The sequence below is a fragment of the Vigna angularis genome, chromosome 4, assembly GCF_016808095.1.
Source record: "Vigna angularis cultivar LongXiaoDou No.4 chromosome 4, ASM1680809v1, whole genome shotgun sequence".
Classification (NCBI taxonomy): domain Eukaryota; kingdom Viridiplantae; phylum Streptophyta; class Magnoliopsida; order Fabales; family Fabaceae; genus Vigna; species Vigna angularis.
In genome coordinates, this window is record NC_068973.1 from 1,823,495 (window position 1) to 1,849,068 (window position 25,574).

A 25,574-nucleotide genomic window follows, 5' to 3' on the forward strand; every position below is an offset into this window, starting at 1 on the left:
ACTTCTTAGCGGTGGTATACTAAGTTCAATAATACTATTATGTTATTTGGATTTAAGGAAAACATTGTTGATCAGTGTATATATCTGAAGGTAAGTGGGAGGAAGTTTATGTTTTTAATTCTATATGTTGATGATATTTTGCTTGCGACTAATGATCTTGGTCTATTAAGTAAGATTGGGAGGGAGGTTTGTCTTTAACAACTTTAAAATAAAAGATATGGATGAGACATATTATATGATATGAATAAAAATATTTCGTGATAGATCATAATGACGGTTACATTGATATGAGAAAGCATATACTAATAAAGTTTTAAAGAGATTTAAAATGGATAAATATTAAACATTTTTCATTCCAATACATAAAGGAGACAAATAGTCTCATGCAATGTCCAAAGAATGATTTGGAATAAAAGTAAATGACAAATATCTCTTATACATTTGTTATTAAGAGTTTGATGTATTCTCAAACATGTACGATGCCAAATATTAGCTTTGCAGTTGGTATGCTTGGTAGATATGAAAGTAATCCAAGGTTCAATCATTGGCAAGTTGTAAAGAAAGTTTAAGATACATATGAGGAACAAAGAAACACATGTTTACTTATAGGAAATCCTATCACCTTAAAGTGATTGGTTATACAAATTCAAACTTTGTTGACTGTATGGATACAAGAAAGTCCATATTTGGTTATGTGTATCTTTTAATCGAAGGAGCAATTTCATAAAAAAGGTGTGAAACAATCTATCATTATTGCATCCATTACGGAAGCTAAATTTGTGGAATGCTTTGAGACCACAATTCAAGCTTATTAGTTATGAAACTTTATTTTAGAACTTGAAGCAGTATTGTCAAGCCGTTGAAAATTTATCATGATAATTCTGCAATAGTCTTCCTTTTTAAGAGTGACAAGTATTCCAAAGGCACTAAACATATGAAATTGAAATACTTTATCATTAAAAAATAAGTTCATAATCATAAAGCGTTAATATAACAAGTTAGCATTGATATTATAATTGTTGACCCTTTAACAAAAGGGTTACCACCCAATTTTTTTGCCGACCTGGAGAATATGGACATTATGTCTATCATTGAATGTTAATGTTATTAATGCTTATGTGACGCTCTAAGCTTTTTAATTCATAAGTTTATGAGATTTGTGTTTTTTTCTTTGTGTGCATGTGCATGCAAATTACAATAAGAAAAACAAATTATGTTATTGTTATTAAAAATGACATTATCTTTGAACCCGACTTCTCATTGTAAAGTTATATTAAGGAAAAAAGGATGATACAATAGTACATGGAAGAGAACATGTGGTCTGAATGATTTGCAACTGCCATGACTCTTGTTATTTCTCTATGTTTAATTATCAATAATAATTGAACCAATTTATGTAATGTTATGACCATATGAGTCAAGTGGAAGAATTTTAAAATTAATTGACAAATTAATTATTATGTGACTCCTTAAAATAAATATTATGATGAACCTAAATGTGGTTTAATAAAATACAAGGACTTATGGGTTATTATGAGAAGTTATATTAAAATAAAATAAAAACAAATTTATGGATATTGGTTAATAAAAGAGGATTATTCGAGTAAGTCATCAAGAAAGTGTGACAAGAGAAAAAAAAGACAAAGAACCATGTGTTGAACCTATTTAAATGAAACACTCTAGGAGTGTTTGTCTTTGAGTATGCATCCCAAAACAAATTAACTACTACTTTATAATAGACATGATTATGATAAATTAAAAGGTCTCTATTATTTTTTAACACAATATATGAGTTATCATATTTTCTTAACATTTTCCTACTACTTTATAATAGACACGATTGTGTGAAATTAAAAGGTTTTTATTATTTTTTAACACAATACATGGGTTATCATGTTTTCTTAACATTTTGCTTTGTCCCAAACAAGTTTCCACTTATTCCTCACCATCTCATTCAATCATTATATTGCTTTTTCATTCTTATATGGTAATAATAATAATAATAATTAAATTTGGTCTAATCATTTTGACTAACATAATAATTGTAATGGTTGTACCAACTATTTTAATAATTTAAATTATATCATCATATCATATGAATCTAATGTCCATGTCAAAATATTGAAATTCAACACATGTATAGATCTTCATTTTCTAAAAATGTTCTATTAGTGATTGTTTGTTAGTTGAAAAATTGTTTAATAGTTATGTAAATGTAAACCGGTGTTTAATAACTTTAAATTTGTCTATTAATGTAAGTGTTGAATGACTTACTAATTTGATGAACCAATGATCATTTCCTATGTTTTACTGTTAGTTAGAGGTTTTGTATACTTGTAATTAACAAGTTATTGTCTAATATCTAGAGGCATACACTTTCTTAAAATAATTAATATATTAAGTTACAATTAAATACCTATTAGGTAAACTAACCAATAAAACAATTATGTTTAGTTTCCACATTAGTATTACATTATTTCTCTGGTTCTTTGAACTCATTTTTACCATGTCCAATATTTGATATAAATATCTTAGATATTTGATATAAATATCTTTTAAGAGTGACAGTCTCAAACATCCGTTTTCAATTAAAAAAAAAAAGGTTCCAACATAAATTCACCTTGTTCTAAATTTCAAAAACACAAAATACAAGTAAAAAAATATAATACTGATAATTTATAATGTTATAATTATTTACATATCTATTAATTTGAAAATTGATGATGTACCTCATGTTTTTTACTTAAGAGAATCAACACAATTTCCAATAAATATTCTTTCATAAAAAATAATATGATAAAATGGTATGATAAGATTGAAGTGGTTACCCATATAAAGATTCTGACATGACCACAATGACAATGTTAATTTCAAAGAAATAATAAAAAGTGTTATATGATAATTCAATTTAGCTTTAATGTGTATTTGTTTTTTATATGAATTTTTCACTTACTACACATGTTTAAATTATTCGCAAAAAGTTAATCGAGTCCCTCCATTATAAATAATAAATTGTATTATTAATACTAATTTATAACATCTTTTATTCTTCATAATTTTTTTATTTACTTTTGGTAAAAATAATTATTAATAATAAAAATGACGAAGATGTCCATTAGGTAAACCTTAAACCTAAACTTATTTTTAACTTGTTTTTATGTGCACAATTAAAATATCCATTTATATTAAGATGACACTTAATTGCTAGAGTATCTTCTGACTCACAAAATCCTTTATAATAAGTAGGATGAGTACCAAATCCACAATATTATGACAAATTTATACCAAAATTTAAAAATGCTATTGAATGACAATAATTGTGCTCAATAAAATATGATATTAGTGCTTTTCTATACCTATTACCTTTTTTTTCCACCTCTAAAAGGGTTTTAAATAAAAACAAAATATATTAAAAGTAACTTAGAAAAAGACTCTACAAATATATTAAATAATTATTTATTATAAAAAATCATCTGCACTAAAATTTAAAAATTTATATTTATTTTTATAATTACTTTATAAAATATATTTATTTAATAATTATATTTATTATAATAATAATTATTTTATTTTTCATTATAAAAAAAGTTTACGCTTGCAATTAGGTGTTTTCAGTATTTTGGATATTTAATTTTCTTATATAATTTTATTGCAAAATGGATTATCCGGAAATATTTTTTAGTCAGAATAAAGGAAGTCAATACAAAAAATTAAAAATAAGAAAGAAAAAAAAAGAAGGAAATAAGAGGAGTGAGATGAGGGCAAATCATAGGAACAAAGCAAAATGTTGAGAGTTGATCCCTAACCTCTGTGTTGCCCTCACCTCTCCTAATCTCCAATTCCCTTCCAACTGCAAATTGAAATTCAGTTGTGTCTCCCAAAACCAATCAGATTCATCTATGCCCTAAAACCACCGGATCAAATCAAATCGAACAAAACCAACTCAATTGCGCGATCAGAAGGTTCTCTCTCTTGAATCTTGAAATCTGCTTTTCCGCTCACACTTTCTCCATCCTCCATAGTCTATAAATAAAACGCGCAGATTGTCAATTATTTTTGTTATTTAGTTATATATTGATTATGATTAGTTAATTTTGTTTGAGACCAATGAAGGTTCGTCCTTAACAAATGAGTGAATTGTTTGTTTTGTCATAAATTAGTTTACAGCAGATAAGAGAGTTTGGAACCTTAGACAAAAGGTTTGTTTTGCCATACATTATAGGGGGATTCTTGTTCCCTTCATTATTGTGCTTGTATTTTTTCTGTGTTTGTTGGTGTTTGAAGTGGCACTTAACTGATACTGTGTATGAATTGCAAAGAGACACTGAGAGATGAAGGAAGAAAAAAATTAATGCCACAGATGGATTTATATAATTTATGAGGGATATAATCTTAAACCTCTGTTTGTTTTCTTTTGTCATGTTTAAGCAAATTTTAATTTGCCTATCCTACTTGGACTGCTGCAATCTGATTAAATTACCCAAATTTTCCTTATATTTGAACTGAAGCCCTAATTCTAGGACAAAGTGTCACTGTTCCATCACATGAGGCCGAATTATGTTTGTCTTCAATTGATGTTTCAGCTCCAAATTCTAGTATGGTAAAAAATTTTCTATAGTTCTATTTAGGTTGGTAGAAAGATGGTTGCATTGTAAGATGAGAATTAAACCTCACTTATATACTATAATCCTTACTATTCCTAGTTGATGTGGGTTCTCTAATGCACCTCACACCTAGGAATGACACTAGGATAGGTTCTAAATGACTTTGATACTGTTTTAATTGAGTTTATACTTACTGTAAATCTTATTTGTAAGTTTAGGATTACATCCTACTTATATATTATAATATGATATTATTCATAGTTGATGTGAGATCTGCAACACTCTATGATGTCCTGACATTTGTCAAATCACTTTTATGATTATTATTTGCGAATTCGTTTGTTCTAAAATTAAAGTAACACATCGTATAATTACTGTTAGTAGGCTTATGCTCATTATTATGGGGTTATGAGTGGTGCTCCATAATCAGTTTATGGAGAAAGTCAATTGCAATCTTATTTCATGATAATTATTCAGCAGCTACGAAATGTAACTGTTAATAATGCATGTGTATGATGTTTTGCTTATAAAGTACATAACTTATTCAGCAATTCAACCAGAGCCAGTGAGAGGAGTGAAAGTTGTATTGTAGATCCATTGCCTCAATTGTGCAGTCAAGGTAATCTAAACAGTGGGCACCTGACTTATTCAATCTTCCTTTTCCATCCAGGCTTGCGATGGGGAAGGGAAGTAGAAGTTTCTAGACTTACTGGTCAATTATGTTGTAAAAGTTCAAGATATTACACGAGATGTGGAAGGGATGGGGAGTCAGAAATTGAAGGGCCTAAGTTTGTCACCAAAGATGAAAAATTACACCTGAAGATTAAGATGTGAAAAACTCACAAGGTGAAGGAGAACATATAAATTTCAACAGTAAATTAAACTTTACCCAAAAATGCATATTCATAGTTTTGTGAGTCTTAACTTATAGTTCCAAAAGAACTCCAAATTAGTTAAAATCACAATGAACTCATAACCAGCTAGCCTAAATGCTTAGAGCAAATTCTGTAAGCAAGGGCAGAACTGCACAATCCAGCAACAATACAAGACTTTCAGATTCCAGAAATGTGGAACAATAGCAGAATAGAGACAAGAGTGCAAGGTATTAGAATATATCAGTAGAAAAAAGAGGCAAAACAAAGCATAATCGTGAAGTGGATGCAAGAGCAGAGGCATAGCGATAAGAGAAGAAGAAAATGTACGTGTGATTATGGTCTCAGCTCAAACAATGCAAAATAAAAAAAAGCCTGTGCAAGAAGGATCATAAACAGAAGCATTAATTTTCACAATATCAAGATTGTATGATAATCCTCACAATTTTCACTACATTTTTATTGAAAAGTGGTAGTACTATAAGACAAGATTATTTCATATTTGAGATTTTCTGAGTTTGGTCATTTAGTCCTTTTCAAGAACTAACTTTTAATTATATAGTGAAGTATTTAGGCCATAATTATATGTTGGAAAAAAATGGAGGAAATTTGGCTTATATACTCATTGATTAGTTTAGTTTTATTACATGTCAAGTTGATAATTGTATCATAGAATGGTTATCTTTCATTACTTCTATTCATTCTATTTTATATACCAATTTTTAACTGTCACATTACTTTGCATATATTTAATTTGTTGAATCCCTTTTTGTTGGCACAGATTTTTCTATTTCCAAAGGTTCATGGTATTCTCAACTGCTTTTCTCCACGAAGGGGGCCCCTTTTTTTCTAGAAAAAGGCCAAGGGCATTAGATCTTGGACATCAAAATATAGATTTACATGCAGATGCAGAAAGGTCTTAATTTTTTGGTCATTACATGATATTCTTGCATGGTATAGGTCTTTTACGTGGTGGAATTAATAAAAAAATTTCCATTCATAGCTTGTTAGACATGCTTTATCACTCAATTCATTGAGGTTCAATTTGGTTGTATGTTTGATTGTGATTTTTCTAACAAATCATTTCATTTCAGAGTCCATTCATTATTATGTTATGATATTATCTATTTGTCATGTTTTTTCTGCTAGTAAGTTGATATTTCTGACATGCTACCATATCATTTCATAGGGACTTGTATTTGGATTTTGGATTTTGGATTTTACTTTTATTTGTTTTTTGTATTCCTGAGTAGGATATTTCATATTATTTATTGGTTGTATCCCTTCGTATAAATTATTTTCTTTCAAAAATCATTAAAGACAGAGAAAGCTGCTGACAATTGATGGAATTAAGACTACTAATTTAAGGCCACATTTTACACTTAAGACATTAATCTGTGAAAAAATCTTACCTCCAGTCCTTTTTGTTATTAAATTTTCTTATTTGTTTGAGTGCTTCCCTAGGTGCATTAGTACTGGTGATGTTCCCTCTTCCAGTAACACTGACGATAAAGTTGACCCAGATTCTGGAATGGAGATGAGCTGTCCATCAAATGTTAACAATGGCTATGTTCCTGTGTGTTCTACCACAGGGAATATATCCCACATGGACCAGAGTTTATGTGGCTATGTGCAACAGCCTGCTCTAGTGAGTGGATGGATGTATGTGAATGAAAGTGGGCAAATGTGTGGTCCCTATATTAAGGAGCAGTTATACGAAGGCCTAACTACTGGTTTCTTGCCATCTGAGCTTCCTGTGTATCCAGTGATTAATGGCACAATAATGAACCCTGTACCATTGAATTACTTCAAGCAGTTCCCTGATCATGTTTCCACTGGGTTTGCATATCTGATTATGGGTATCTCAGGCACTAGGATGCCTACAACGGCAGTATATGAACAAGGTAGATCTTTTGAGGCTGTTCCTCTGGCTAGTAACCCAGATTCGGAATCTGTGTCACATTCACAAGTTAATTATTGCAGTAAGGAATCCAATCACTTAAATCCACACTCAGAGCCATTCAACAGTTTAATATCTTGTCAGATGGTAGTGCAATATCTACTCTTTGTTTTGTCCTGTGAAAGTAAGTTTGCAATACATTGAGGGCATGTCTTATGGCTTATTTCAGTTACGTGAAGAATGCTGTTGGCTTTATGAGGATGAGAAGGGTATGAAACATGGGCCCCATTCTATCAGTGAATTGATTTCTTGGCACAGTCACGGATATCTTAAAGATTCAGCAGTGGTAAGATGCATATTTTTTTCCGATGAAATAATATTATAGGTTGCAGATCTGTTGCAGTAAATGATTGAACGATTATCCCGTTATTTATCATCATCTTTTAGGGTGTGTTAAATTTTCCATTCACACAGTTCAAGTCACTCAAATGTGACCGGAAGAAATTAATCTTAGGATTTCTGTTCAACATTGTTTAGAATGGAAATACAAACATGCACTTAATCTTTTGCCTGATTTGCCATTTTGGTTCTGGAACATTGTGTGTACTTTTCAATTGAGTTGGTCCTCTAAAATCATCTGGGAAGGAGAAACACAATACTTTTATTCTCATATCAATGGTACAGTCCATCATTTACAGCATTAGAAAGAGAATAATAAAATCCCAATCCTAAAATTATGCGATGTGTTTATTTTCCCCTTAATTCTAGAGATTCTGATGTCCTATCATAATCTGAATTTAACAGCCAAATCTAAACTTTCCTAATTTATTACAGCATTCTGAAACTTCTTAACGGAAATTGCTGACTCATGTAGAAGTATACTGATTTGGTAATTGCAGAATTGTTGTAGTCAACAAATATTTTGATTCTGCAGCAGCATGTTTGTTCCCATCTCAGTACTTTTCCTCAAGATTCTACTATGATTCATTTCAAAAAGATTTAATTGAAAATCTTTAATTTTTAAAGACTTGAGTGAAGCCCATATTTTTAAAGTACTTAGTTTTGAAGTTAATTTTCAGGGACCAAACTTTTTTTTTCTTAAAGTACTTTTAAAACTGGAGTTTATTGTCATTATATTTTATAAGCCTATGATATCATACTTGTTTCCCTGGGGTTCAAGACATGGACTGGACTAGTGGGTCTACTTCTAGCTAACAGTCTAAGAGGTTATTGGAATTTTGTGATGGCCAAAATTTCATAGGTGGATCGGAGAAGCCTAAGTTTTGCAATGTTGGGTTAGTTGAGGTTTTAAGTGAATACCTGTTAATCAGAACATGTGATGAGGTTTTTTTTGGGGGTTTGAATTTTATTTAATAAATTAACATTGTGCCAAATGAGATGAAGCAACTTTCTTTTCTATCCTTTTGCTGTTTCTCTATCTATGGTTTTTCTTGATAATGTTCCTATGTCTTGATCAGTCCCTTGGAATAACAATGAAGCCCAGTTAAGTTCCATCCTTTGGTGTTATGCACCTTTCGTGTTTTCTATTTCAAAGGTCGTGCACTTTTCTTTTTTCACAGATAATGTGCCATCTTAAAATATTGTCCCTCGATTGTTTTACTATTGTGATCACTAATTTATTTTTAATGCTATAAAGTATCATCTCTATTTTCCTTGAACTTAAGTTTCACTAATGTGTTTATAATAAGGTTGTTAGATGTTAAGGATTTATTTTCTGTTAGTTGGGCTTAGCCCATTCTGTATTAAGGGCATTGGCCCTTATGTTTCACTATAAATAAAACTACCCTTAGTGTATTCAAAACACAAGGGGATATTTTCTCCTAATCCTCTCCATTTCTCACATGGTATCTAGAGCATAGGATTAGGTCCAGCCAACTCTAGTTTCCGGCACAACTCATCGCCGCCGCCGCGCCACTGTGGCTGCCGCTGTCGCCGCCTCCGCCGCCTCCGCCGCCGCCGCCGCCGCCGCCGCCGCCTCCGCCGCCGCCGGAGTTCCAGAATTGACCGACGACCACATCATCGGCATCGTCTCGCCCGGGCGACCACCGTGGTACAAATATCACAGCCAACGGACCAGTCACGCGCCTCCACGCGCCGCCGCCAGAATCGCCGGAGCCGCCGCTTCCCACCGCGCGTGACGGCGCGTCGCCGGAGAGTTCCGTCGCCGATCTGGACCGCCGTGATCGCCTCCTCGTCCTCTTTCTGGATCTGTGATCGTTGCGTCAATCGGAGCACTTTGGATTTTTAGGGTTTCTCCTTCTCCATGGCATCTTCCTCTTCTACGAACACTTATGTTGGTGGCTCTTCTTCTGATCCTTCAATATACACCAATTATGTGAATGTACACTTGTCTATTGACAAGTTAGATGGCACAAATCATGCAACATGGGCGTCTGACATCAAACTTTGGTTGAAGAGTCAAGGGTACTTAGATCACCTTACTCAAGATGTGACTACTGCTACAACGGATGACACTTCCCGCTGGATGAAAATTGATGCTCAGCTATGCATTGTCATAAAATCCACCATTCACTCCTCGTTGAAACAAATGTTTCGATCATATGAAACATGTTCAGAAGTTTGGGCACAGGCGAAGTTGTTGTACACAAATGACACTCAACGCCTGTATGGTGTTTGTCAGGACCTATTAACTGTTATTGGTCCACGCAATCATGGTCCCATGGCCGAATATTTGGGTAAAATTCATGCCCTTCTTCATGATTTTAATGATATATTACCTCCTGCTCCCACTCCTGCTGAAGAACTGGAACAACGATCAAAGTTCTTCATGTTGTTGGCTTTATACGGACTCTCTGATGATATCTCTCATGTCCGTGATCAGATTTTGGGTTCTCCTGTCATACCCAACTTTACTTCTACTTGTTCAGCTCTTCTGCGTATACCGAGCAAACCAGTCACTGAGACATCTCCTCATATTGATGACTCCTCAGTTATGGCTATCCAACGTAATGATCGAAGTCGGCCTCGCAGGCAAAATAAAGGACGTGTTACAAAATGTGACCACTGTGGCAAGTTAGGCCACAAAATTGATCAATGTTATGCACTTCATGGACGACCTCCTCGACCTGTAGCAATGGCCAATTCTGAACCATCTGGAGACCCTCCTACTTCATCTAATACCGTAGAAAAACCTGCAATCTTTAACGAATTTCTCAGATGGTATGAGGATCGTCAGCACTCTAGTTCCACTACATCTGCATCTGTTGCACGTACAGGTACACCTTTTGTTGGTCTGACTCACTTTCACTCCCTCGGATCTTGGGTCCTTGACTCAGGCGCCACCGATCATATCACTGGTAACAAGTCCTTATTTTCTTCTTTGTCATGTCCGGATAACTTACCCTCGGTAACAATGGCTGATGGGTCTAGAGTCTCATCTCATGGTGTTGGTACTGTTGATATTTTTCCGTCCATATCCATTGATCATGTACTTTATGTTCCCGGGTCTCCTTTCAACTTATTGTCCATAAGTCGTCTAACTCGTACCCTTAATTGTGTTATCTCATTTACTAAAGATTCTGTTTGGTTGCAGGACCGGAGTTCGAAACACATGATTGGCACAGGATGTGAGTCTCATGGCCTATACCATCTCCGCCCTTCTCCACATGTTGGCGTAATCATGGAGTCACCATCCCTTCTTCATGCTCAGTTAGGTCATCCTAGTCTTGCCAAACTACAACAACTTGTCCCGAGATTGTCACAATTATCAAGTTTGTCGTGCGAGTCTTGTCAGTTAGGAAAGCATACTCGTAGTTCCTTTCCTCGTAGTGTCTCACAACGGGCATCGTCCCCTTTTTCATTGGTTCATTCTGACATTTGGGGACCTAGTCGTGTTAAGTCCAATTTAGGTTTTCAGTATTTTGTTACTTTTATTGATGACTACTCAAGATGTACTTGGTTGTTTTTAATGAAGAATCGTTCTGAGTTGTTTCCTATTTTCCAATTATTTTTCAATGAAATAAAAACACAGTTTGGGGTTTCTATTCGAACTCTACGTAGTGATAATGGTCGTGAATACCTTTCTCAATCGTTTACACATTTTATGGCTTCTCATGGTATTCTTCACCAAACCTCATGTGCTTATACCCCTCAACAAAATGGGGTGGCTGAGCGCAAGAATAGACACCTTATTGAGACAACTCGTACTCTTCTAATTCATGGTCAAGTGCCCTCACGTTTTTGGGGTGACGCCGTTCTCACGGCATGTTATCTTATAAACCGCATGCCATCTTCCGTCTTAGATAACAAAATCCCTCATTCTATCTTGTTTCCTCAAGATCCTCTACATCCTTTACCTCTTAGAGTTTTTGGGTCTACTTGTTTTGTTCATGATTTTAGTCCTGGTCTTGATAAGTTATCTCCTAGGTCTCACAAATGTGTCTTCTTAGGATTTCCACGGTCACAAAAGGGCTATAAGTGTTTTTCCCCTTCCCTCAATCGTCATTTTATCTCTGCTGATGTTACTTTTGATGAATCTTCTTTCTACTTTTCACATCTATCTTCGAGTTTTGAACCTCCACCTGTTACTGTTGATATTCCTATTTTCTGTGATTCTCCTAGTGATGCTCCACCCATTTTGTCTCCTCCTTCTTTGGACTCTCATTCACCACAGGATCGTCCTTCACCACCACCCCTTCAGGTGTATAGTCGTCGCAATCGTCTCCCTCATGACTCACTTCCAGTGCCGGTTCCTGTGTCTCCTCCGGCTCCAGCAAATGAGTCTGACCTGCCCATTGCCCTTCGTAAAGGTATACGCTCTACCCGTAACACTTCTCCCCATTATACTGTTCTTAGTTACCACAGATTGTCACCATCTTTTTATACATGTCTCTCATCCATTTCTTCTGTGTCCATTCCCCACTCTGTGGGTGACGCCTTAACTCATCCTGGCTGGTGTCAAGCTATGCTGGATGAATTAAGTGCTTTACAGAAAAGTGGAACTTGGGAGCTTGTCCAATTACCATCTGGAAAGTCTGTTGTTGGTTGCAGGTGGGTGTATGCTATCAAGGTTGGTCCTGATGGCACTATTGATCGTCTCAAAGCTCGATTGGTTGCCAAAGGCTACACACAGATTTTTGGTTTGGATTATGGTGATACCTTTTCTCCAGTGGCAAAAATGACCTCTGTTCGCCTATTCATTGCCATGGCCGCTCTTCGCCAATGGCCTCTTCACCAACTTGATGTCAAAAATGCTTTCCTTAATGGTGATTTGCATGAAGAAATTTATATGGAGCAACCGCCTGGCTTTGTTGCTCAGGGGGAGTCATCTGGATTGGTATGTCGTCTTCGCAAATCCTTATATGGCTTAAAACAATCTCCTCGGGCCTGGTTTGGTAAATTTAGCTGTGTTGTTCAACAATTTGGTATGTCTCGCAGTGAAGCGGATCATTCAGTGTTCTATCGCCACTCAAATGCTGGATGTATCTACTTAATAGTGTATGTCGATGATATTGTTCTCACAGGAAGTGACTATCTTGGCATCTCTAAGATGAAACAACACCTTTGCCATCATTTTCAAACCAAAGATCTTGGCAAACTCCGGTATTTTTTGGGTATTGAAGTAGCACAATCCAACACCGGTATTGTCATATCTCAGAGGAAGTATGCGTTAGACATCTTGGAGGAAACAGGGTTAATGAACTCTAAATCTGTTGAGACACCTATGGATCCTAACATCAAACTCCTACCAAATCAGGGGGAGCCTTTCTCAGATCCTGAACGGTACAGAAGACTAGTTGGCAAATTAAACTATCTTACTGTTACACGTCCTGACATTTCCTTCGCAGTTAGCGTTGTGAGTCAATTCCTAAACTCCCCATGTGAAGACCATTGGGATGCGGTTGTTCGCATACTGAAGTATATTAAAGGATCACCTGGAAAAGGTTTGCTATATGGTCCTAACAACGATACAAAAATCGTTTGTTATTCAGATGCTGACTGGGCTGGTTCCCCGTCTGATAGGAGATCTACTTCTGGATATTGTGTCTCTGTTGGTGGCAACCTAATATCATGGAAAAGTAAGAAGCAAAGTGTTGTGGCAAGGTCCAGCGCAGAAGCAGAATATAGAGCTATGGCATCAGCTACTTGCGAGCTTGTGTGGCTTAAACAATTACTCAGTGAATTGAAATTTGGAGATGTCACTCAAATGACACTTATATGTGATAATCAAGCTGCTCTCCATATCAGCTCTAACCCTGTCTTTCATGAGAGAACCAAGCACATTGAAGTTGATTGTCACTTTATTCGAGAAAAGATCATATCCGGAGACATCAAGACTGAGTTTGTTAACTCAAGCAACCAGTTGGCAGACATATTCACTAAGTCCTTACGAGGACCTAGAATTGATTATCTTTGTAACAAGCTTGGAACATATGATTTATATACTCCAGCTTGAGGGGGAGTGTTAGATGTTAAGGATTTATTTTCTGTTAGTTGGGCTTAGCCCATTCTGTATTAAGGGCATTGGCCCTTATGTTTCACTATAAATAAAACTACCCTTAGTGTATTCAAAACACAAGGGGATATTTTCTCCTAATCCTCTCCATTTCTCACAAAGGTTATGGGGTTCCTAAATCCCAAATCGAAGACACAAGTTTGGGGGATATCTTATATGTTTATATGATTAGAATTTTATAGAATTGGAGTGTTTTTTTGTTATTATGATATTGAGATTCTCTGAAAATTTGTTTTATGCTATTTTAAGTTGAGACAAGAGTCGATCAAAAGGAGGAGAAGAAAAGTTGATAAGAATGATCGGGGTAGTGGTTGTGATTCATGGTCATTATGGAATTGTGTCCAGTTGCAGCAATAGTAGTTGTAACTGTGCTAAAACCTTATTGTATTTTGGTTCATTGCCTTTTTATTGGTTGGTAGATTCTGTATGGTGGCAGACGGTATTTATTTTAGCATATGATGTGGGCAATGGTCGGCCTGGCTAATCTGCTTGGGGCATTTTCGGCAAAGTTCTCATTGGACTACTGATGGAACATACTTTTATCCAAGATCTGTGAATTTGATCTCTTGCCCTCCCGTAAGCTCTGATGTGGTCTAGGGCCCACCTGCTCCCCAAAATAAATATGTGCAATGGCTAAGATTCTCTTCAACATGGACAAGGGAATATCTTCTCCCCTCGTGGTCCTCTCTTAGACTACCATTTATTTAGCCTATTGAAAAACAGAGTTAGTTTTTGGGGCTTCCCTCACTCATGTTACTGGCCTCCAACATCAATGACACCGCTCCCTCCTTGTATAGGTCATTGTCATCGTCCCTGCTCTTGCCTGATAAAATCTCTTGTCTAACCAAGCCTTCTAATTCAATCTTCAGCCAATGGTAGATGGTTAGAGGTCCTTTTTGTTTCTACCAATGGATTTTTTGTGATGATGTTAGAGAGGACTGATAAAGAATTATTTTAAAGAAATATCAAGTTGCATGTTAACTAAATATGGCACACTCTTGTTTCACTGGTAGGGAAGAGAAACCACTCTTCCCAACTTTAAAAGGCATCTTGAGACCCATTGACAATCAGAGTTCCATTGCCTTTTGGTTCTTCACTCTTGAAACTTGATTGAAGTCAACCTGGCTAATACATTTTAAATTTCATTTTTTGTTTCAACCATTAGTTATTATTGTTTTTCTTTCTGCATTTTCAGTCCTATGTGTAATTCTGTTATCGGTTGGCTTTTCCTAAAATATAGCTTGTGGCTTCAGGTTTGTTTTTGTAAGTTTTTTTGTGAAACTTTAATGTAAATATCCAGTGTATGTAGTTTCTGCTTTGAACTCAACTCGAATTAGTTTTCTTCCTGATGCAAGGGTTTTAGAGGTATCCAAATGGTTTGGTATTTCATGATGTTTGAATAGCATCAGTTTATTGCCTGTGTTTATTTTAGGATGCTGGTTTGGGCCTAAGCCCAACAAAATGGCCAAACAAAGATTTTATTACAATTGCTAATGTTGTCAGTTTGTTAGAGGGGGAAGCATACATATTGGGAGTGGGCATAGTATGGGGAAATAATTCAGAATAATTTTTTATTAGAATCTTAGAGGTTGGGCCGAAATCATCTAATATCTGAGGAGCAATAGCACTTGGCTAACTGTGGGGACCTTTTGTTACGTAGTACATCTAGTTTCCAATCAATAATACTCTTTCTGTTTCTCTTTAATTCATATTTCTATCAAGTTACAATTGTTTACCTAGAAAGAATAATGTTACTATGTCAATCACCCTTGTGACCGACTTTTGTTAATTGACAGATCTTTCATTCTGATAAGAAGTATGACACCTTTGTGCTATTGTCTGTTGTCAATGCATTAAAAGGAGATACCACTGGAACCATTTGTAGATCAGGTTCTAAAATTAATGAGGTTGACGATATGGTGGAGTTGATTAGTGAGATATCTGAGAACATTTCTTCCCAATTGCACATGAGTATCATGAAAGCTGGTCGCAGAGTTGTGCTAGATGGAATTATTGGAGATATTATTGCTGAGTATGTTACAGATAAGAAATGTAAGAGGCAAAAGCTTGAATCAGTTGCCCATACTCCTGAAAACAAGATGGTAAGTTTAATTCCTTTGCAAGTACTATTGTTGAAAGCTTGAAATTGTGTGCATCTTACTAAGATGTTGAATCTTTGCTTTAACAGTTTATGTTTTATGTGTAGGTCAGTAAAGGTTCTGTTATTCCCAGTGATCCTGCTACTACTCATATTGATGATGATGAGGCTTATCATGAAAGCTCGAGACTTCCCTCAGCCAGTTTTAAATCAGTTGGAAGCGTTGAGAATTTTTGGTGGTCATATGCTGTTGTTCGCAAGGTACTTCTTGCTTATTGCATGCAAGTCATGTGGAATGCAGTGTTTTTTGATACAATAGCAGATTATTTATATTCTTGGAGGAAGAGGAAGATTTGGTCTCATCCTGAGCCTCAACCATCTACTAATGCCGAGAAGATTGAATCAGAAGCTGTAAGTACTGACTTCTGCATAGCTTGCTTGATTATTTTTTTTGCTTAAGTTGTACCTATAATGATCATACAATTATCCTGCAGTTGGTTCACAAGCCAGATTTCCCTGAAAGCAATGCTAATGGCTATAATCAGTTTGGAGTATTAGTAACAAAAGGAAATCATCCTCATTCATTTTTATCTCCTAGTGGGTTCAAAGGCGGAAACTTACTGAAAGGTCAAAATGTTTCTTCTCCTTACAATGACTCTAAAGATTTGTCATTCATTGTTGAAAGTGTGGAGAATGAGCTTCACTTCTCTTCGAAGGTATCTTTTGCTGATTACATACGACATTTTGTTGAGAAGGAAGTGAACAAAATAGTTCCTTTCCCAGAAGAAAACAAAATAAATGAGGTAAATTGATTGTAAGCTTTATTATCCTTTTTCTGTACGGGCATTTTATATTGAAGAATCCTTTAATTCTTGCAGGTTGCTGTTAGTGACACTTGCTTTTCAGATATACTTGCTGACAAAACGTCTGTGAAGGAAACTCTAAATGAGAAGTCTTTGGATTCTTTTGAGGAAGGAAATTCATTTGGCAAGTCTGCATCTGGAAACCTTATGTCTGATATATTTTCAAAAGCATTTAAGGAGTTGTGTGGATATGGAGATGATGTGGTTGAAGAGGAGAGTGATAACCTACCACCTGGAATTGAAGAGAAGAGTCAAACAGTTGTCCTACACCGCGATTTGAAATTTCGACCTTCGAGGTCAGTTGAATGTCATCCTAAGATCACAGAATATGTTGCAACTGCATTGTGCCGACAAAAATTGCACGATGAAGTTCTGGAAGAGTGGAAGTCGTTGTTTCTTGATTTTGTGCTCGATCAAGTTTTTAGATCAAGTACCTTAAAGAAACATTTTATGTCTGATGGGCAGGAGGTAACAATTTTATCAATCCCAATATTTCAATAATTATGAGAACATAAAATTCTGCATTTCAGCTTGATCTCTCTAACTATCTTTTGTTTAGTTTTAATTTGTCTTATTATTGATCCTTTATTGTTTTGCTTTAATTGATTATAATTCTATAGAAAGGAGAAGCGTTCAATTCAAGCAAGGAAAATTTGAATGGTGCTACTTCTGGACTGGGAAGAATGAAGGAAGGAGAAAAGAGTTCTGAAGTACGTCTGGTGATTGGAAAGAATACTTATTACCGCAAGAAGCTATCACGGATGGAGTTAGTTTCCTCACAGACTGTAGCAGAAAATGATTCTAGGCCAGGGAAGAAGCCCGTGGGCAAGTTGAGGAAACTTGTTTGTGGAGATGTTAGTGAGGCTGTTGAGGTTGAAATAGCTTCTGTTAAACATGGAAAGACAAAGAAGATTAAAGGGAAGAAGGACTCATGTTCCAAGGGCAGGTCTTCTGTCACTGTCAATGCTAGCTCACAAAGTGATCAATTATCTTTAAAGAATAAAGCTGGTCAGAAAGTGTTGAAGTTTTCAGGTGAAGTCCAAAGTATATTTCGTTGTTAATTTGTAGATACTGGTTTCATGATTATAAATTTGTATTTTAATAAGAGCTGTCCACTTTCAGAGAATGTTGTGAATGTTGTGAAATCCACTGTAAAGAAGCTTTCAGTGCCAACTGATAATAGCGTTCGTGAGAAGAAGGTTGTCAAAAGTGATGGCACTGTTAAAGAGAAAGCCACAGGTCATTCCTCGAGACAGATTCAAAATGGTAAGTTAATGGTACATTCTCACTGGATTTTCGTATGTTTCTCAGTTTCTTGTTCCTGGTTGAAACTTATCTGACTTTTGTAGAATGAATGTCTTTATTCTATTTTCAGTCTTTGCACACACACAACAAAAACAAAAGCCTTGTATGTCAATAGGTGAGGTTGGCCACATTGATCACATGATGATAGCATTTGGCTTGGTTATGGACCAAATCTTCAGATATATTTAGCATGAGATCTCTTTTAACAATTTCTTTCAATGTTCTTGGTCTGCTTCTCCCCCTTTTTTCACAGGACAAAAAACCTTCATTATTCTCATTGGTGCTGTCAACGACCTTCTTTGTGCTTTACCCATACCACCTTTATTAATTTTCTGTCATGTTTTTCTGGTTTATTGCGCCCATGGGAGGCTTTAAATTTGTTTTGTACCTTATCTTGAACGCATTCATTCCACCATTAACATTTTCTCAAACACACACTAACATGTATACATATATTTTATGGGATGCCTTTTTATATTTACAGCAAATAATAAAACATCAAAATCAAAAAGGAAACATCAAATGGATGGTACAGCATCTTCACATCCAACAAAGATTTTGAAAATTTCAAATGGTGGTGCTTTTCTGGATGGCAGTAAACAAGTTATTGTGGAAAGGACGAAGTCTGCTAAATCCAAACCATTGAACTTGTGTCCTAAATCTAGTGGATGTGCTAGGACTTCTATTGATGGTTGGGCGTGGCATAAATGGTCTAGAAGTGCCAGTCCTGCATATAAAGCACGTGTTAGGGGCCTTCCGAGTGTCCAGAACAAGTGCATATATTCTGAAAATAATTTATCTCAGTTGCCAAATGGTAAGGGTCTTTCTGCAAGAACAAATAGAGTAAAATTACGTAACCTTCTTGCTGCTGCAGAGGGTGCTGATCTTCTGAAAGTGCCTCAATTGAAGGTGATTGAACAATAGAAGTGTTTTTGACCATTTTTATTTAGAGCATCTTGATATGTCAGATTTAAACTATTTATTTGCATTTCTCAGGCACGGAAGAAGCGATTACGTTTTCAAAGGAGCAAGATCCATGACTGGGGACTTGTTGCCTTGGAGCCAATTGAAGCAGAGGACTTTGTGATTGAGTATATTGGAGAACTAATTCGTCCTCGGGTAATAAAAGAACTGTTGTGACAACTATTCATATTTTAAGGTCATATTGTTGGTTGATTTTGCAAAGTCGATTTGAATTTATATATATATATATATATATATATATATATATATATATATATATATATATATATATATATATATATATATATTTTGTATGTCGAATATGTATAAAGACCATTAAACTAGCTGGTTTCTCTTTATAGAATTTCCAAATTTCTTATAAATAAATGTTGAGGATGATGGAGTACTTTTTGTCTGTCTAATTGCACTTGAGTGAGCACAGGTACTCTGGGTGCTAGGTTTTTTACTAGTTTCTTATCTTGTGGTTTCCTTTTAAAGAATAAATGCAGCATGAGTCTTTTTATGGCTGTAGAATTTGTAGTTGTACAAGAGACCTTTCCTCATTGAATGTGTGCTAAACACGGATTTAGTTGATGTCATGGCAGTTGGAATTTCATTAATTGCAATTTGTTGCGACTCTTCACCCAAATGAAACAATCTATATGGAGTTGTTTTTTTACCAGAATCCCGCATTGAATTGGCAATCATTGAGGAATTGCTTGAATGTTAATTCTGTTGTGATTCTTGCAATATGATATGGAGGGATGGTGAACTGCTACAGTGTGATGATGAACCGGGGATGCAATGGGTAGGAGTGTTCAGAATGCTTGCTGTTGGTTAAACTTTCAAAGATGGGTCTGGGCACTGGCACTGAGGATGGTGGTGGGGTTGTTGTGAGATGAGACACGCCACATATTTGAGCATCTTAGGATGTACAGGGGCAGACAAAAGGAACTGAAGAGGTGAATGAGCAAGAAAATGGGTTTTTTAGAGTTAGGTTTTGAAAATTAGAGAGAGAAGAGCTTGGAGAAACATAAGTATTATTGTGCATTGTGTTATTCCATATTTAAACCAATAAGCATCAGTTGACGTTACCCTTCAGTTATCTACAACCAACAGACCTCAAAAGCTTAAGGCAATTGATGTGGGACCTTCCTACACATTGATAATGAGGAAATAATTAATTTCTACTTTTAGAGTTTTTTTTATTCATAAAACATTCTGTATTGTTTTGAAAATTTGATAATGAATCTTAATGTCTTCTGATTTGCATTTCAATTCTTGTTTGACCACCCCACTAATGAATCTTAATTTGTCTTCTGATTTGCATTTCAATTCATGATTGACAACCATGCAATGGTCAATATTGTATGGGAAACTGATGATTTTTTCTTTGACAGATATCAGATATACGGGAACGTCAATATGAGAGGACGGGAATTGGAAGCAGTTACCTTTTTAGACTTGATGATGGTTATGTGGTCAGTAAATATTGCTTTAATTATTAATTTTTTATTTGGATGTTTCATTTATCTTGCTTATGTAAGGTGACTATGAAGTCATTGTTTCAGATGGATCTGATTTTTTATTCTCCCTATCCTCCCTATGTTGGCATTGATTGATATCTTTACTATGTTTTTCTGTGATTGAATAATAATGAAGTTTATGGATCAAAGAGTAGCCAGAGTAAAATCTCACGAATTGTGTTGTCTTTTTAAATTTTGTGGATAATGGGTTTATACATTAAAAGGTAGATGATAGGTTTATAACTAAAATGTTGAATGTCAGACCTAAGTAAGTATTGACTCTGTAAGTTGGGTTTGAGTTCAATAATTTGATAAAGCAAATATTCTTACAAATGGGCTAGTGGATGATCATCTAAATAGATAGTTTTGGTTAAATTCCCTGTTATATCATATCTGGCTTACTATCAAACACAGGCTTTCTTGGTAAGCCAATCCTGACACATCATAATTTTGTCTTGTGATTGGTTAGTCCACTAGATCTACAAACATATTACCTAAATAAAGTGTTACATTACATGTATTTTTTGCATGTTTTCTCATTAGTATTCTATGGATAAAAGTATATGTTGATAAATTCGAATCCAGTGATAACTATTGAAATGATACATTTATTTTTCATGTTCGAGTATATGCAGGTTGATGCCACAAAGAGAGGTGGAATAGCTAGATTTATTAACCACTCATGCCAGGTACTTTTTCTACTGTTATTTTTTGTATTATTCATGCATTTAAAGAAGTGTTTTTGGGTGTATACACTTCACTTCTGTTCGTGATTTAACGTTTCTCCTAATTTGGACTTTTTTTTGGCAGCCCAACTGCTATACAAAGGTTATATCTGTTGAGGGTCAAAAGAAGATTTTCATATATGCAAAACGACATATAAAGGCTGGTGAAGAAATAACATACAATTACAAGTTCCCCTTGGAGGAGAAAAAGATTCCTTGCAACTGTGGTTCCAGAAAGTAAGATGATGAAACTTCAATTTCTGAGCATGTTTTATTTTTTCTATCGCTGCTAGATATTTTAGCTATCTTAATTTATTAAAAAAAATTGCTGTGTATACCGTCTTGAATGATTGTCTTGTGTTACTTACACATGAATATTCAACCATGGCAATGAGTTATTACTTAATATCTCACTCAAGTACCAGCCAGATCATGAAACACAAGAGTTTTCTATTTTATTGCTTGATTTACTACTGGTACAAAACGTTTGCATCACCCTTTTGATTATTGTTTTTATTTTTTCTATCGCTGCTAGATATTTTAGCTAGCTTAATTTATTAAAGAAAAATTGCTGTGTATACTGTGATGCATGTATAACCTATTGAATGATTGTCTTGTGTTACTTACACATGAATATTCAACCATTACAATGAGTTATTACTTAATATCTCACTCATGTACAAGCCAGATCATGAAACACAAGAGTTTTCTATTTTATTGCCTGATTTACTACTGGTACAAAACGTTTGCATCACCCTTTTGATTATTGCTTTCAGATTTTACTTAGTATTGTACATAATTACGCACAATGCATTATAAACCCTTCACTGGAGTCCTATTCTTCCAGTGTGGGACTTAGTCCTTTACAACTAAAATAATGCATGTTTTTTTTTTTTCTTTTCTGATGATATAATCCTAGTTGATGAATATGTGGAATAAATATTAGCTTTTGTTTGTGTAAGAGAAACAAAAGGTTTTCTGTTACATTGAAATATTAGTAAGGTGAAGAATGCGGAATGCAATTTAGCTAGGTACGGGTTATAGAAATTGTAGCAAGTATTCTGGATCTATTTTACTTGTTTAGAGATGAGGGAATGTGACACTTCTAGATTCAGGTTGGATGAATGCAATGTTGTTAAATAGGGGCCATGGTGGAATGTGGTGGTGGATATCACTTAGGTAGCCATGAAATGGCAGTTGTAGGTTTGATTTTTGACGGTGGGCTGTGGCAGCCATAAAACAGATGGCGGACAGCATCTGAAATGACCATGGTGAAGTACCTGTGGAGAATGAAGAGGTGAAGAACTAGCTGTTGTAGTTGGAGAGCCCACACCCTAATAAACTGCCCACTAGAATCACAGATTTCCGATGTTGGACTTGGATACTAATATGCCAATGTCACCATGCATTGCTACCCCAACACTTGCTCTGGCTGGTTGTACACTAGTCTTCGAATAGTCTCAGGAAACATTCCCATGTTGATGTCTCCACTTGTACAGCGGCTGAGGCTGAGGTACATGATGGAAGGTGCTAATTCTAATTGATAGAAACCTGGTATATTATTAGAAAGACCAAACGAATTCTATCCTGCAGAATTTCAAAGGTCTGCATCTCCAAATGCCCAAAAGGTCACAATTCCCTCACAAATGATAAAATGATCTCTTTCTTCTCTAACGTATCTTATTGACAATGCCCGCATGTTCTAATTATCCCCAATCTCCATCTAAGTAGCCAACCATTTCTATCTATTCCATTAACTATCTATCTAGCAGGTATCGAACCTATCATAACTAATTCCTAAGAGTTACCTAACAAAAACCAATAGGAAAGACCTTGATCTGAATTAAATTTTTTGAATAATTGGTTTTTTATGATGAATCACAATGGTCTTTTTGACAGATATTTGAGTTTGATGTGTATTCATTCACAACATTTAGGACAAAAATGAAGGTGGAAAACTGCTGTTTTCTTGTCATTGCGTGTGGTTTAGATATACTCATAATAACATATCTATGTATTTATTATGCAGGTGTCGTGGATCATTGAATTAGTCATTGATTGGATTTTTGATACTGGTATGCATTTATTGCTGAAGGTGAATTTTGTTGTATACAGCTTCACTCTAAATTGTGTCATGTTTTTGTAGGTCATTCTTTTCAAAGCCCACATGTTAAATTATTGAGTGGACAGGATTTTCAACATAGGTTTGTACTCGTATTGCATATTAGAGTTTAATCATGGTATTCAATCCTGTTAATCATTTCATTTCAGAAGCTTCTGCTTTCTTGTCCCTTTACATGCACTCATTTTGGAAATTTTTTGTTAAGGGAGTTTATGCACTTATGTGCATTCAACTCTTTAAACTTGTGAATGTGGCTTTAATTTATTAAACATGTGAATTAATATTTTGGAAAAGAGTGCACCTTAAGTGTGATTGTTTGGTAGGTACAACTGATCTGAAAAATTATATGGCTTTGATTGGAACATTTAGTATATCATTATTGTTGTTTTGTTTCCAGGGTAATACTCTTTCCATAATTGTTGGATGTTGCATTCTGAAGACTTGACTCTTATTTTAATATTTCACTTGGCTTCAAATGGGATGAGTTGCAAAAGTAGTTGTTTGTGATCATACTTTGTACGTTTCTGCTCTCAATAATCTCTGGTGTTCATAGGGGTTATTTTTTATTTTTAAAATACTAGATTGTTATTTTATTTTTACATTACATGATGTGGCTACCTCTGCATTGCGATAGGTAACTGTCAAAGGAATATAGAGGTTATTAGTTGTATAGATTCCATTTCATCTGTGTAAAGACTTACTATGTTTACCTGTTAATAAATGTATTGTCCTTATACTCATTGGGTGCCTGTTTAATAACTGCTTTCTGCTCCGTTATTTTACAACATGCATTGTGTTTTTAGTCATCACATTTCTAGGATTTTCCTAACTACATGGAGATTTCTTTATGGTTGTTGATATATATCTTTGTGAAAATGTTCAAGTACTGTTCTTTGATTGTGTACTCCAAATTGTATGAACTAATCTAATTCCAGTTAATAATGAATACAATTTACCTTGGCATAATACGGAAAGTCTAAACTTTATATCTTATGATTGCGGTGGGGCTAGCATGTCCCGTGGCCGTAAATTCTTTTGCACCATTATGAGTTTATACTGCTACCAATTTTTTTTATTAGGGTAGCTAAAGAATGATTTAGTTCTAGTTTCAGACGTCATGTGTACACTTATTAGCAGTTTTTGACTTTTTCTATATAAACTATAACCCATATGATCCACTGAATCAATCGTGTCTTTCTTCAAAACTTAATATGGTGCATGTCTAGACTTTCACATGTTTGGTTTCCTGTTTGTTGATTTGCTTTTAGATAAACGATATGTTGAAATTGAGTATTCCTTGAGTAGGAAATGTAGGCTTATAGTTTCGATAGCTCTCCGCACTCCATCTTTTTCTACTTGGAGGTTCTTGGTGTGGTAAATATAATTTAAAACAAAAACATGCAATCTAGTGCACGAGTTCTTGTTATTGATTTAAGTGTTGTGGTGTTTCAGGTTATGGATCAGCGTCATTGATGATATAGGCTGCAATGAATAATATTGATGATTGATATACAATTTGGATTACCTGCTCGTTTGGTGATGAATTAAGTAGCTCGTTCATTCTTGTGGACTTTTTTGTGGCAGTTGAGTTTCTTCTCTTTGAAGCTGTAAATAATTGTTTCCATGTATATATTTTTTGGTAGTGAAGGAATTATTTGTTACAAAAATTTTCTAATTCATTAATGAGTAAAAAGCTTTGGAAACATTAGTACAAGCTATTGAAAATTAAAACTGTTAATCTCAAATCCCCATTCCTGCCCCCTAATTATTCACATTTGACAGTTACACTCGTTTATATAACAAAGATTTGATTGAATTATATTAAAAGTTGCGGCTTAATAAGTTGCAACTATGTAATTTATCTACATTCCAATAATGATGTTATTGAAATTTCTTGACTAGTGGGTTGTTAAATTCGTCGACATTGATATATCAGTCCTTTCTAAACAGTTACTCTTATGTTTCTTTAGCAGAGACTGAATGCTCTTTTGGTCTCTATGAAAGTATATGCCTCAAAAAATAGGGTTAACTGCACTTTTGGTCTTTGTAGGTATTATTGCAATTGTATAATTTTAATCCTAAGTTTTCGTAATGTTAGTT

General features: G+C 34.8%; 1 protein-coding gene across 7 annotated transcripts; it reads left to right on the top strand.

The window, feature by feature from the left end:
- Positions 1-3,732: 3,732 nt before the first annotated feature.
- Positions 3,733-25,205, top strand: LOC108321125 (histone-lysine N-methyltransferase ATXR7). Of its 7 annotated transcripts, XM_052876782.1 has the most exons (19): positions 3,733-3,962; positions 6,258-6,392; positions 6,941-7,523; positions 7,606-7,722; positions 15,669-15,974; positions 16,079-16,381; positions 16,465-16,773; positions 16,849-17,301; positions 17,454-17,865; positions 17,956-18,099; positions 18,623-19,047; positions 19,135-19,257; positions 20,502-20,582; positions 21,263-21,316; positions 21,438-21,589; positions 23,382-23,427; positions 23,499-23,556; positions 23,872-23,990; positions 24,927-25,205. In XM_052876782.1, exons 2-16 carry the CDS (start codon positions 6,280-6,282, stop codon positions 23,401-23,403), a joined length of 3,597 nt encoding a protein of 1,198 aa, XP_052732742.1. In that variant the 5' UTR covers positions 3,733-3,962; positions 6,258-6,279; the 3' UTR covers positions 23,404-23,427; positions 23,499-23,556; positions 23,872-23,990; positions 24,927-25,205. The 7 variants fall into 7 exon arrangements, with proteins under 7 accessions (XP_052732742.1, XP_052732741.1, XP_052732746.1 ...); XM_052876781.1 differs by lacking the exon at positions 23,872-23,990; XM_052876786.1 differs by lacking the exon at positions 23,872-23,990 and having other exon boundaries at positions 19,013-19,047.
- Positions 25,206-25,574: the final 369 nt, after the last annotated feature.